The 13,535-nt window shown below is 47.8% G+C and overlaps 1 protein-coding gene across 2 annotated transcripts in view; it reads left to right on the top strand.

Annotated features, from left to right (window-relative positions):
- The first annotated feature begins 226 nt into the window (after positions 1-226).
- Positions 227-13,535, top strand: part of tmem231 (transmembrane protein 231) — a 70,977-nt gene continuing 57,668 nt past the window's right edge. The window contains exons 1-4 of one of the 2 annotated variants that reach the window (XM_088379890.1): positions 227-341; positions 640-726; positions 835-1,001; positions 1,096-1,224. In XM_088379890.1, the coding sequence (XP_088236016.1) occupies positions 242-341; positions 640-726; positions 835-1,001; positions 1,096-1,224 (483 nt within the window). In that variant the 5' untranslated portion in view covers positions 227-241. Of the gene's footprint in view, positions 727-834; positions 1,002-1,095; positions 1,225-13,535 lie in introns of both variants that reach the window. The other variant, XM_088379891.1, reaches the window with a different exon arrangement.

Genomic DNA, 13,535 nt, shown 5'->3' with positions numbered 1-13,535 from the left:
TTATTTCAAATACAAATCATTATTTCTAACCTTGTCAATGTCTTGACTCTATTTTCTATTCATTTCACAACGTTTGGTGGTGAATAAGTGTGACTTTTCATGGAAAACACAAAATTGTTTGGGTGACCCCAAACTTTTGAACGGTAGTATATATATATATATATATATATACATATATATATATATACATATATATATATATGTGATTGATGACCCAGTTCTAACACAGCGGCGCAGGTCGATGACGTTGCACGCAAGTCCAATTTCTGCTGTTTTCGCACTCTTGCAGCCTGTACACTCTGACACTTCTACTAGGTGTACACTTCACCGAGGACCGAAGGGTGCGAATTTTTTAACAGATGACACGGCACACTAGATGAGCATTATATCAAAATATTTTGTTTCAGCAGCGGTCGATCTAGCGTAAACATGTCTTTGTGAGTGTGGCCGGAATTTGTCTTCCCGTAGCATGCAGTTGGTTTGCTACTTTGATAGCTTGAATCAACCGTCTCGTCATTAGCTTGTTGCCGGGTACACAATAGAGTCATTCGTCACACGTATGAATGAACGTAAACTTATAACAAATTATGGCTTTTTATGAAATTTATTCTCATCCCGCTTTGATTCGATACAAAGCAGGTGTTTATACGAGCGCGACTGTGTTTGCCGTTGTGGTTGTGTGCCTCACTTACATCTCACCCCTACTGGTGGCGTACAGGAGCCAAGGTCAGTATCTTAAAGTTACGTGTATTAAATCAATCTGTTAAAATGTTGAGTTAAAGTGAAAATACAAATACTTGTGGGTTCAAACCAATATATTTCACCTTATTGTAGGTTTCTGGATGAAAAGGAACACTTATGAAGAACAAGCAGTAGTTCGGTTCCAGTATGAAACGTTGCTGGTGGCTGCAACAGATACAAATGGTGATTATGTGGCGTGGAGCACCTTTCACCATCTGAACAACATGCTCGGAAAGAAGCTGAGAATCCCTGCTGTCTCTGTAGGACATTTTTCCTCAACAATTTCCACAAATGTATATAACTGTTAGATTTTGTTCAATTTGTTATCATGGTTTTAACCAATGCAATCCACAGGTGAGGGAGGAGGACCAAAACCAGGATGGAAAGTTGGACCGTCTGATTTTTCAACTGCAGTTACCCCTGAAGAATGAAGAAAATGTGTACAGTGTCCAGCTGCTCCTGACATTCAGCTACCAGCTCTTTGTATGTATTTAACATGATACAGTAAAATAATTGAACATCTACAGTAGACACCATCTGTAGCATGCTTATAACTACTTAACTCAATTTGAGTCCAGAAAGCAGTGGGAATGCATTTTTATTTCACATTTAAAGCAGGACTAGATAACTTTTTGACCTTCATAAGATTTCCTGTGATGAAATATTGACTTACATCTAGTTGAATGGTACCATTCATGCCCTCGCGGCGTCTGTATTGCATTTACTGACACAACAAAACTTTGAGGAGTATGGCAGTGTGCCTCACAAAAAACTAAAAATCTTTACAGCGTACTTCGTTACGTTGCAAAGATGGAAGTCGATGAAATCGCCTACCTGCAATTATTGTTGTCATTAGCTCCACAACATCCAAAGAAACGGCTGCAAGATGTAAAGATTTGAACCTGTAACATGCATGATTGAAACAGTTCCATCACGGTGACTGTTTATGCCACTACATGCATATGAGGCGCACTCCATCATGCAGAATTTGTACTTTTGTCTTTCAAGTGATTCACGGCAACGCATGATATAGTATGATGAATAATGACACATGATGAATAGTAACTGCCTTGCTTCCTATTCTTCTCTCTCCATCGTACTCGGTGCTTAAGGAACATGCAGCTGGCTCGTGAGTAGGGTTGTCACAATACCAGAATTTCAGTAGTCGGTACCAATACCTATGATTTTCCACGATTCTCAATACTAATTCGGTACCACGGTAAAAAACAACAAAACAAAATAATCCATGTACTTTTAAAATCACGAATCCATCTGCTATAGTGCACATAGGAGGCCCATCCCTTCTGCCGCTGCATATCAATGGAGAAGAAGTCCATTTTGTAACATCCTTTACCTACCTTGGCTCCATAATCACCAGCAACGGCAACATGCTACCAGAAATAAATCGAAGACGTGCTCTGGCAGCCACTACCATGAAAACACTTTGGAAACCACTGTGAAGACATCACTCCATATCAAGGGAGACCAAACTAAGAATATATAACTCCTCAGTTTTGTCCATTCTCCTTTACGGAGCAGAAACCTGGCCTCTCAACAAGACCCAGGCTGCCAGAATCGATGGCTTTAACACCAGAGCACTGCGCACTATAGAGGGGATAAAATGGACAGATAAAGTCCCCAACTCTGTGCTGCGGGAACGCACCCAACAGCCCCCAGCATCCCACCTGGCAGCACAACGTCGGCTGCGCAGGTATGGCCATGTCAAAAGACTCCCCCCCCCCTGAACACCCGACTCACGCTATCCTCAATTTCCAACCAAAAATTGCCAGCTGGAAACGACCCCCCGGTGCCCCCCGCACTCAATGGATCGATGTCGTCACCATGGACCTACATCACCTGGGCCTATCGCTAGCTGAAGTTGAGCCCCTAGCACTGGACCGAACCAACTGGCGAAGACTAACTAAACTGATTGGCTTTACGCATGGCGGCACCCCAGTCGCTGAACAAGAGAACTGATGATGATGATCTGCTATAGCCAAGAAGGCTTGCACACACACCCTCAAAATGTGCCCAAACTTAATTTTGCATATTTGAGCTTTTGTCTGCGTATTTTGTCTGTGTTTGATATTAAATACGTTTGGTAACCGTCTTGCCCCAGCTGACTCATGCTGAAATGAAGGCACGTAGGCATTTTCGGGTTAACGTATTTATAACGTAACATGGCACAACAGTGATAGTAAACAGACGAATCTATAATTGTTCCGGTTGCATTCTCCTCGAATGCAAAATATTTCCACACACAACTCTTTGAGCGACCTGGCTTCTCAACAGGCCGGCGTGTTGGACTTCCACTTGCTGAAGCCATTGTTATTAAAGATCGAAGGTTTTCTTCTTCTTCAGCGCCGCTGACTACTGCTTTGTGCTGCACGGATGCGTATACTGCCCCCTTCAATTCCGGCAAGAATCCACACAGCTCGCCGAGTGAAAAGTTAAATATTCGGTTCTGACGGTACCACAAAAAGCAGGTATTGACATAGTTTTTGCATGTTGGTACTGAATTGGTACCAGAAGTGTCCGTTCTTGTGACAACCCTATTTGTGAGTGAGTGAGTGAGTGAGTGAGTGAGTGAGTGAGTGAGTGAGTGAGTGAGTGAGTGAGTGAGTGAGTGAGTGAGTGAGTGAGCGCCTGACTGTGCATTAAACACAGAAGGACGGCTCGTCTACTCATCCTCGGCCAGCCAAGATATCGGGCACATTTTTTAGATAATCCGTTGGGCAGAGCGTGTAACATTTTGCCCAAGCGAAAAAGTACAGAGCCCTGGGACGTCAGGCTAGTGATTTTGTGAGCTCTGGTCTGATTGGTTGTTCTCTATGTTGCCTGGCGAGTGAATGAGCGAGCAGGTGTCTGGCTGATTTTTGTGAGCCCTGGTGTGCTTGGTTGTTCTCAATGTTATTATTTGCCAACCACTTTGCCGCGGCACTGGTAGTGTGTGAAATTGTTCAATATTAATTAGAGTGCATTGTAAATAGGATTGCCAAACCACTGGTCAGTTAGTGCAAGGCCTGGTCAGCCACTTGCTGATCACACATGCGTGGCTAATTGGAGAATCTCGAGATTTCATCTTGTGTCGGTCTGATTGTGTTGCATTGGCACATCCTCAATTTGCTGCTGGCCTATTGTCAAACTGGTAAATAAAGGCCTGAAGTGATTAGATCTCGGCGTGCCATATATTGGACAAATGGCTTGGTTGTATGCGAGAGTCGTCACCTTATCGTGGTGGAGGGGTTTGCGTGCCCCTATGATCCTAGGAGCCATGTTGTCGGGGGCTTCATGCCCCTGGTAGGGTCACCCATGGCAAACGGGTCCTAGGTGAGGGGTCAGACAAAGCACGGCTCACCCAAGCCCCTTATGATGAAAAACACAAATGGACTTTGTTTTCCCTCGCCCGGACGCGAGTCACCGGGGCCTCCCTCTGGAGCCAGGCCTGGAGGCGGGGCTCGAAGGCGAGCGTCTGGTGGCCGGGCCTTCGCCCATGGGGCCCGGCCGGGCATAGCCCGAAATGGAAACGTGGGTCCCCCTTCCCATGGGCTCACCACCTGTGGGAGGGGCCGAAGGGGTCGGGTGCAATGTGAGCTGGGCGGCAGCCAAAGGCAGGGACCTTGGCGGTCTGATCCCCGGCTGCAGAAGCTGGCTCTTGGGACATGGAATGTCACCTCTCTGGCTGGAACGGAGCCCGAGCTGGTGTGCGAGGCAGAAAAATTCCGACTAGATATTGTCGGACTAGCCTCCACGCACAGTTTGGGTTCCGGTACAAGCCCTCTCGAGAGGGGCTGGACTCTCTTCCACTCTGGAGTTGCCCACGGCGAGAGGCGTCGAGCAGGTGTGGGTATACTTATTGCCCCCCGGCTGGGTGCCTGCACATTGGGGTTCACCCCTGTGAACGAGAGGGTAGCCTCCCTCCGCCTTCGGGTGGGGGGACGGGTCCTGACTGTTGTTTGTGTCTATGCACCAAACGGCAGCTCAGAGTACCCACCCTTCTTGGGGTCCCTGGAGGAAGTGCTGGAGAGCGCTCCTTCTGGGGACTCCATCGTTCTACTGGGTGACTTCAATGCTCACGTGGGCAATGACAGTGAGACCTGGAAGGGCGTGATTGGGAGAAACGGCCCCCCTGATCTGAACCCGAGCGGTGTTCTATTGTTGGACTTCTGTGCTCGACACGGATTTTCAATAACGAACACCATGTTCAAGCATAAGGGTGTCCATGTGTGCACTTGGCACCAGGACACCCTAGGCCGCAGTTCGATGATCGACTTTGTAGTCGTGTCGTCGGATTTGCGGCCGCATGTTTTGGACACTCGGGTGAAGAGAGGGGCGGAGCTGTCAACTGATCACCACCTGGTGGTGGGTTGGCTCCGATGGTGGGGGAAGATGCCGGTCCGACCTGGCAGACCCAAACGCTCTGTGAGGGTCTGCTGGGAACGTCTGGCAGAATCTCCTGTCAGGAAGAGCTTCAACTCCCACCTCCGGCAGAGCTTTTCCCACGTCCCGGGGGAGGCGGGCGACATTGAGTCTGAGTGGACCATGTTCCGCGCCTCCATTGTTGAGGCGGCCGACCGGAGCTGTGGCCGTAAGGTCGTTGGTGCCTGTCGTGGCGGCAATCCCCGAACCCGCTGGCGGACACCGGCGGTAAGGGATGCCGTCAAGCTGAAGAAGGAGTCCTATCGGGCCGTTTTGGCCTGCGGGACTCCGGAGGCAGCTGAGGCCCCGGGGGTGGATGAGATCCGCCCGGAGTTCTTAAAGGCTCTGGATGTTGTGGGGCTGTCATGGCTGACACGCCTCTACAACGTTGCGTGGACATCTGGGACAGTGCCTCTGGATTGGCAGACTGGGGTGGTGGTTCCCCTCTTTAAGAAGGGGGACCGGAGTGTGTGTTCCAATTACAGGGGAATCACACTCCTCAGCCTCCCTGGTAAGGTCTATTCAGGGGTGCTGGAGAGAAGGGTCCGTCGGGAGGTTGAACCTCGGATTCAGGAGGAGCAGTGTGGCTTTCGTCCTGGCCGTGGAACAGTGGACCAGCTCTACACCCTCGGCAGGATCCTCGAGGGTGCATGGGAGTTCGCCCAAGCAGTCCACATCTGTTTTGTGGACTTGGAGAAGGCGTTCGACCGTGCCCCTCGGGAGGTTCTGTGGAGGGTGCTTCGGGAGTACGGGGTGCCGAGCCAACTGATAAGGGCGGTTCGGTCCCTGTATCACCGATGCCAGAGTCTGGTCCGCATTTCCGGCAGTAAGTCGGATTCGTTCCCAGTGAGGGTTGGACTCCGCCAAGGCTGCCCTTTGTCACCGATTCTGTTCATAATTTTTATGGACAGAATTTCTAGGCGCAGCCGAGGCGTTGAGGGGGTCCGGTTTGGGGACCTCAGCATCGCGTCGCTGCTTTTTGCAGATGACGTGGTGCTGTTGGCTTCTTCAGGCCGTGATCTCCAGCTCTCGCTGGAACGGTTCGCAGCCGAGTGTGAAGCGGTCGGGATGAGGGTCAGCACCTCCAAATCCGAGTCCATGGTCCTTGATCGGAAAAGGGTGGAATGCCCTCTCCGGATCGGGGATGAGATCCGGCCCAAGTGGAGGAGTTCAAGTATCTTGGAGTCTTGTTCACGAGTGAGGGGAGGATGGAGCGTGAGATCGACAGGCGGATCGGGACAGCGTCGGCAGTAATGCGGACCCTGTACCGGTCCGTTGTGGTGAAGAGAGAGCTGAGCCAAAAGGCAAAGCTCCCACTTTACCGGTCGATATACGCTCCTACCCTCACCTATGGTCACGAGCTATGGGTCGTGACCGAAAGAACGAGATCTCGGATACAAGCGGCCGAAATGAGTTTTCTCCGCAGGATGTCCGGGCTCTCCCTTAGAGATAGGGTGAGAAGCTCGGTCATCCGGGAGAGACTCGGAGTAGAGTCGCTACTCCTCCACGTTGAGAGGAGCCAGATGAGGTGGCTCGTGCATCTTATCAGGATGCCTCCTGGACGCCTCCCTGGGGAGGTGTTCCGGGCATGTCCCACCGGTAGGAGACCCCGGGGATGACCCAGGACGCGCTGGAGAGACTATGTCTCTCAGCTGGCCTGGGAACGCCTTGGGATCCCCCGGGATGAGCTGGACGAAGTGGCTGGGGAGAGGGAAGTCTGGGAGTCCCTCCTAAAGCTGCTGCCCCCGCGACCCGACCCCGGATAAGCGGAAGAAGATGGATGGATGGATGGATGTATGCGAGATACTGATTGGTGTGTTAGAGTGAAGAGTGTGTTATAGTTTCTCTAATTTGGGTTTTGCTTCACCTCTAAACCAACTGGACATACAGTGGGGCAAAAAAGTATTTAGTCAGCCAGTAATTGTGCAAGTTCTCCCACTTACAAGATGAGATGCCTGTAATTTTCGTCATATGTACTGTCAATCGTGCACTTATCAAATGTAAGTGACCGGCTCTCCGTTTAAAGGGTAAAATTCTGTACTTGAACCCTTCTGCTGTAACACAGTATGCAGGGGAAACATGAATTTATTTAAGCCGGTTCGTTCTGAGTCTCACCGCTGTTCAGGTAACTAATCTATTGCTAGATCAATTCCGTCTCTTTGGACGCCAGTCCCGCTGAAATCAAAGAAACCCAAGGGTTGAGTAACTACTTTGTCGAGACCCAGGATCTCCTCAATCGCGGCCGTCAGCAGCGGCTCTCTCTCCTATTAAGATTGTTGCTTTTGTTATCCGCTCGGAATAGTTTAGCTGTCTTTGTTAAAACCGCGGGAACTCATTTATTTTCACTAGCGTACACTCACACTAGCTGAGCTTAAGATAACGGTTTCGAACCAGATCTGACACTCCTTGTTGTCAGGATTAAAGCTGTCTTCACTTAAAAAAGAACTCAACGGTTAATAGTATGACTAAGATAGACAAAGAAAAGAGATTTATAGGTTTATAAGATTAACATGTCCCCACTGTCTCAAACCTAATGCTTCTAAGCAATCCCTTAATTGAAAGTTAATGATTTAGGATAATAGAAGTTAAAGAAAAAAGGTTTAAATAGAACATCAATTTTATTCAAAACTAAAAGATTAAATGTCAGCAGTTAGTCTCAAACCTAATGCTTCTAAATAATCCCCCAATCGAAATTTAATGATTTAAGATAAAAGTTAAAGAAAAAAGGTTAATTAGAAGTTCAATGTCAATCGAATTTAAAAGATTAAAAATCAGCATTTATTATAGAAAAAGAATAAGCAATACAAGCCTTAATTATTCTTACAAACAAGATTGAATTCACTCACCAAACTCATGTCTTTTATATTGTCTGTTCTCGAGGTTCTCTCAATTGTAAAGCTCAAAAAGTGTATAAAAAGAGGATATATATCTTAAAAAATGAATGGCTATTTGATGGAACAAGTGAGTGATAAGGTCAGCTAATTCCAATCTCTATAAAAATCTAAGTAGCCACAGAGAAGAGAAGCGCCGTCCTAAATTGGCTTCTTTTTCTCTATGCTTGCCCTTTTCTCTTCTCCTTTCCAAAGCTCAAATTTTGAATAAGTCCAAATTGAAGATAGTATAAATTCATTCCAACAGACTCTGGGTTAATCTAAGTAAGAAGAAAAAAATCTATCTTTTTATAAAGGACGTTTAGCGCAATCGGACAGCATCTCGTCCCTTTGGACCAAAAAAAGCCTCGCCCTCTGTTGGATCACTTTTTTATACAGACTTGGGCTCAGTCCTCTTCCCATGACTATTTTAAAAATAAACTGAGGCATCCACCTGCTTGTGCAACGTGCCTTGTCTTCCGGAAGATGTCCATCTTCCTTGAGATGCTTTCGTGTTCCCAGAGATTCTCATCCTGATTCTCATGGATGCTACTCTGTTCTCACGGAAGCAACGCTTTCTCAGAGATGCTTCATTGACTCCCTAATTTTCCGACGCTTAATTTAGCGTGCGACATCCGTCGCCTCGTGTCAGCGTGACATCTGCCGCGGCCTGCTTTCACTCATGTTCCATCAAAAAGCACTCCCTCCCCTCTACTCAATTCTCAGTACATTCATGTGTAAGTGACACATCAATGCCACATTTATGTTGAAATGACACATTATTGCTAAATTCATGTTTAACCTTTGTTAACATTACAACTTATAACAACACGTTCTCAAATTAATTCAACAACTGATCATCTTTTGTGTACAGAATACCTTATGACAAACAAAATATAATAAGTGTATTTCAGCTTCTCTACTAGTGGTTAACATGTCACATTCTCATCTCAACAATGATCATGGGCTTTTCTAGTGAGCAGATTAAAATATTCAAGCAGTTTCAATATAATATGTCAAAGCAAAAATAATATAAAATCATCCAAAGTTGTGTGTCCATGTTTTATCCAGAATATGTCCTTCTAATCAGTTAACAATTGTGACTACCTGATAATCAGGTCAATTTAACATTAGCACCATCTCTGGTAAAATTGTTATTATTATGAATTATTAATTTGGAAAAACTAACTATTAACCTATCTTAACTCGGGCCCTTCTTCAGGTCTCTCATGTCAAGCTTTTGTCACCATCTTCTGGCGAAATTTAGAATTTCATTTAAGTCAATTGTCTAGGCCAGGGGTCTCAAAGTCCAGTCCTCGGGGGCCGCATTCCTACATGTTTTCCAAGTTTCCCTTGTTAAACACACCTGATTCAAATGATCAGTTCATCCTCACGTTCTGCAGCAGCCTGATAATTGAATCAGGTGTGTTTAACGAGGGAAACTTGGAAAACATGTAGGAATGCGGCCCCCGAGGACTGGACTTTGAGAACCCTGGACTTGGCCAAATCCAACACCATTTTAACCTCTGTCACTCCTCAGTACACTTCAACAATGAGAGATGGAAAATCACATTGTCTGATTTTTAAGAAATGTATTTGCAAAATATGGTGGAAAATAAGTATTTGGTCAATAACAAAAGTTCATGTTAATACTTTATATACCCTTTGTTGGCAATGACAGAGGTCAAACGTATTCTGTAAGTCTTCACAAGGTTTTCACACACTGTTGCTGGTATTTTGGCCCATTCGTTCATGTAGATCTCTTCTAGAGCAGTGATGTTTTGAGATAGATAGATAGATAGATAGATAGATAGATAGATAGATAGATAGATAGATAGATAGATAGATAGATAGAAACTTTATTGATCCCAGGGGAAAATTCAGTGTTCCAGCTACATTCATACCACAGAGTGGGTGTATAAAGGACATACAGATGACATTAGCGCAAACCTAGCAGGCTACAAGAAAAGGCTGCCACTCACAATGGCACCAACAAAGGAAATCAGTTTGTATGACAAGATACAAGCCATCAAGGGCAAATCAACAAAGGAAAAAAATAACTGCAGCCCTGATGGTGAGAAGCTCAAATAATACAGATTTAGACTCAGAGACTCTGAGGTCTGCAACACTGCACCCCCAAATACCCATAAGAACAATCCAAAACACACAAAAATACCTCCACAGAGTCTGCGAACCGTAAACGCAGTTCAGCGGGTGATTCGCAGACAACGGAGCGAGCAATTAGACTGGTTGTGATTCGTCAAAACCTCACAAAACAGGCAAACACGTGTGAAGCGTCCTGGGCACTCAGGTGGGACAGATGCAGATGGTACGCGTCGTCACCACAGAGCAGACTTGGTGAAGGTCGACTACATCCAAGGTCCGACGAGCACAAGGGAGCAGACGTCTCATAGGGGTCTGCGCAGCAAAGGCAAAACGCGGGAGCCGGACTCAACACCGGCTGGATGAGCAGGACGGCTGTCGCTGAGTCACGCCGGTCCCAACTGAAGCGGCACAGCAAAAATACCTGCCCGTGCCCAGCCGATCTGCATACGCCAAGGTGCGGTGGAATGTACTGGTGTCGCCGAGTGGATGGCCGAACCTGGTACAGCCCCGACCGTGGCCACACACCACTGCGGTAAAGAGGCCGCTGCAAAGAGGGAAGTTGGAGGTGCTCAAATCTCTCCCAAGTGGGAGTTGCTTACAGCTCTCCCTTTCTGCTGCAGAAGTTAAAAATGGGCAGCCGTCTCTTGTGTGGTTCTTGCACAAAAGGTAAAATGACTAAGAAAATCTCTATCAAGAGACCTCGAGGCGATCACTGCTTGGGCCCTAATAATTACTACAAAAACAATATGGATGTTGTAGCGGTTGCTGCTCCGGCCTTAATTATAAGAATCTCTACAAAAACAAAAGGGGCCTCGCAGCATTCGCTACTGAGGCCCCAATAATAGTACATAACAAGAATGTTGGGATGTACACTTACTGTATTGGCCCGAATATAAGACGACCCTGATTATAAGACGACCCCCTCTTTTTCAAAACTCAAGTTAGAAAAAAGACTGTTTGAACGCCAAATTTAATTTTTATACAGAAAATAATTACAGTACATCTGAAACAAATGATTATAACAATATATTTGAGAGAAAAAACATGTTATTTTGCCTCATTCAAATCATGCAAAACCTATCTATCACGTCTTAATATCTGAAAATTTAAATATGTAAACTAAAGTGCAATCACCTTTGTAAATGAATGGCTTCTGGTTTTTGAAATGTAAATAAACCAATCTACTGTGATAAAACAATAAAATTGCAATAACTGCATTAACCATCAAAGTGAAGTCTAACAAAGTCAAAGTCAGCTTTATTGTCAATTTCTCCACATGTCAAAGACACACAAAGAAACCGAAATTTCGTTCCCCCCTATCCCACGGTGACAAGACATGGCTCACAACAGACAAACAAGTAAACAAGTATAACAAAAGCGTGCTGAATAAATAATGAATACATAACACAACAATAAATACATAAATAAGAGGAGCAGAAAAAAAAAAAAAAAAAAGGAGCAAGTGCGCGTACAGCAGACATTCCCGAAAATAGCGCAACAGTGCCGCACGCTACGCAGAAGGGGGTAGCGAGTTCAGGGCCCTAACAGCCTGGAGAAAGAAGCTGTTGGCGAGTCTGGTGGTGCGGGAGCGCAGGCTCCTGTACCTCTTCCCAGAGGGCAGAAGGTCAAACAAGGAGTGAGCCGGGTGACTCACATCTCTGGCAATCGAGGTTGCCTTGCGGGCGAGATGGGAGGTGTAAATGTCCTTCAGGGAGGGAAGCGAAGCACCAATAATCTTACCAGCCGTATTCACTATGCGCTGCAGGGCCTTCAAGTTCTGTTCAGTGCAGTTACCACCCCAGACAGCGATGCAACTGGTGAGGACGCTCTCAATGGTGCCACGGTAGAATGTAGACAGGACTGCCTGAGGAGCACATGCACGCCTGAGCTTCCGCAGGAAATACAGGCGGCGCTGAGCTTTCTTTGCCAGTGACGAGGTGTTTGCGGACCAGGAGAGGTCCTCACTGATGTGCACCCCCAGGAACTTGGTGCAGCTCACCCTCTCCACCACAGCACCGTCGATGATCAGCGGCAGGTGTGTTGTGTGACCCTTCCGGAAGTCAACAATGATTTCCTTGGTCTTATTGACGTTCAGCAGGAGGTTGTTGTCCCTGCACCACGTGGTCAGAAGGTCAACTTCCGACCTGAACCGAGTCTCGTCGCCCTTCGTGATGAGACCCACCAGAGTCGTGTCGTCAGCAAACTTCACTATGCGGTTGTCGCTGTAGGTCGCAGTGCAGTCATGCGTCAGCAGGGTGAAGAGCAATGGACTGAGCACGCAGCCCTGGGGGGCCCCCGTGCTCAGCGTGATGCTGGCGGAGATTTTGTCGCCAACACGCACCACCTGAGGCCTCTGACAGAGGAAGTCCAGTACCCAGTTGCAGAGGGAGGTACTGAGGCCCAGCTTGTCGAGTTTGCAGATGAGTCGCTGCGGCACAATGGTGTTGAAGGCAGAGCTGAAGTCCAAAAACAGCAACCTCACATATGAGTCCTTTCTCTCCAGGTGGGTGAGGGCCGAGTGGAGGGCAGAGCAGATGGCATCCTCAGAGGACCGCTTGGCACGGTACGCAAACTGGAAAGGGTCAATGGTGGGGGGGAGAACGGACTTGATGTGCTCCATGACCAGCCGCTCAAAGCACTTTATGATGATGGGCGTCAGTGCCACAGGGCGGTAGTCATTGAACTAGGACGGTGCAGGTTTCTTCGGCACAGGAACGATGGTGGCAGCCTTGAAACACGAGGGGACGATGGCCTGCTGCAGGGAAACGTTAAAGATGTCCATGAAGACACCCGACAGCTCCCCAGCGCAGTCCTTCAGCGCTCGACCCGGGATGTTGTCAGGGCCCGCCGCCTTACGGGTGTCAATTGCGGCAAGCGCCCTCCTCACACTGTCGGCAGAGAGGCGCAGGGGCTGCTCGTGTGGGGGGGGAGCGGTCTTCAGCGGGCAAGTGCTGTTCTGGGCGTCGAAGCGAGCAAAGAAGCGGTTCAGATCGTTCAGCAGACGGACGTCGCCCTCACAGCTCCTCGGCGCGGGCTTGTAGTCCGTGATGGTCTGAATGCCCCGCCAAAGGCTACGTGCGTCCTTGCTGTCCTTGAAGTAGGTGGAGACCTTGCACGAGAACGCCTTCTTCGCTTCTTTGATGCCTCGGGACAGGTCGGCCCTCGCTGTCCTCAAGCCAGCCTCATCCCCCGCTCTGAAAGCCTTGTCCCTGGCCCTCAACAGTCTGAGGACAGCCCCCGTCAGCCACGGCTTCCAGTTCGCGCGAGTGACGACGGATTTCGAGCAAGTCACATCATCGATGCACTTCGTGATGTAAGAGGTAACAGTGTCAGTATACTCCTCTATGTCCGTCCAATCGTTGTAGGTGGCTGCCTGCTTAAACAAGTCCCAGTCAGTGG

Source organism: Syngnathus floridae, chromosome 6 (genome assembly GCF_059516105.1).
Source record: "Syngnathus floridae isolate MCC-2025c chromosome 6, RoL_Sflo_1.0, whole genome shotgun sequence".
Classification (NCBI taxonomy): Eukaryota; Metazoa; Chordata; class Actinopteri; order Syngnathiformes; family Syngnathidae; genus Syngnathus; species Syngnathus floridae.
Note: the sequence above shows the minus strand (reverse complement) of the source record. Positions and strands in the feature narration are given on the sequence as shown.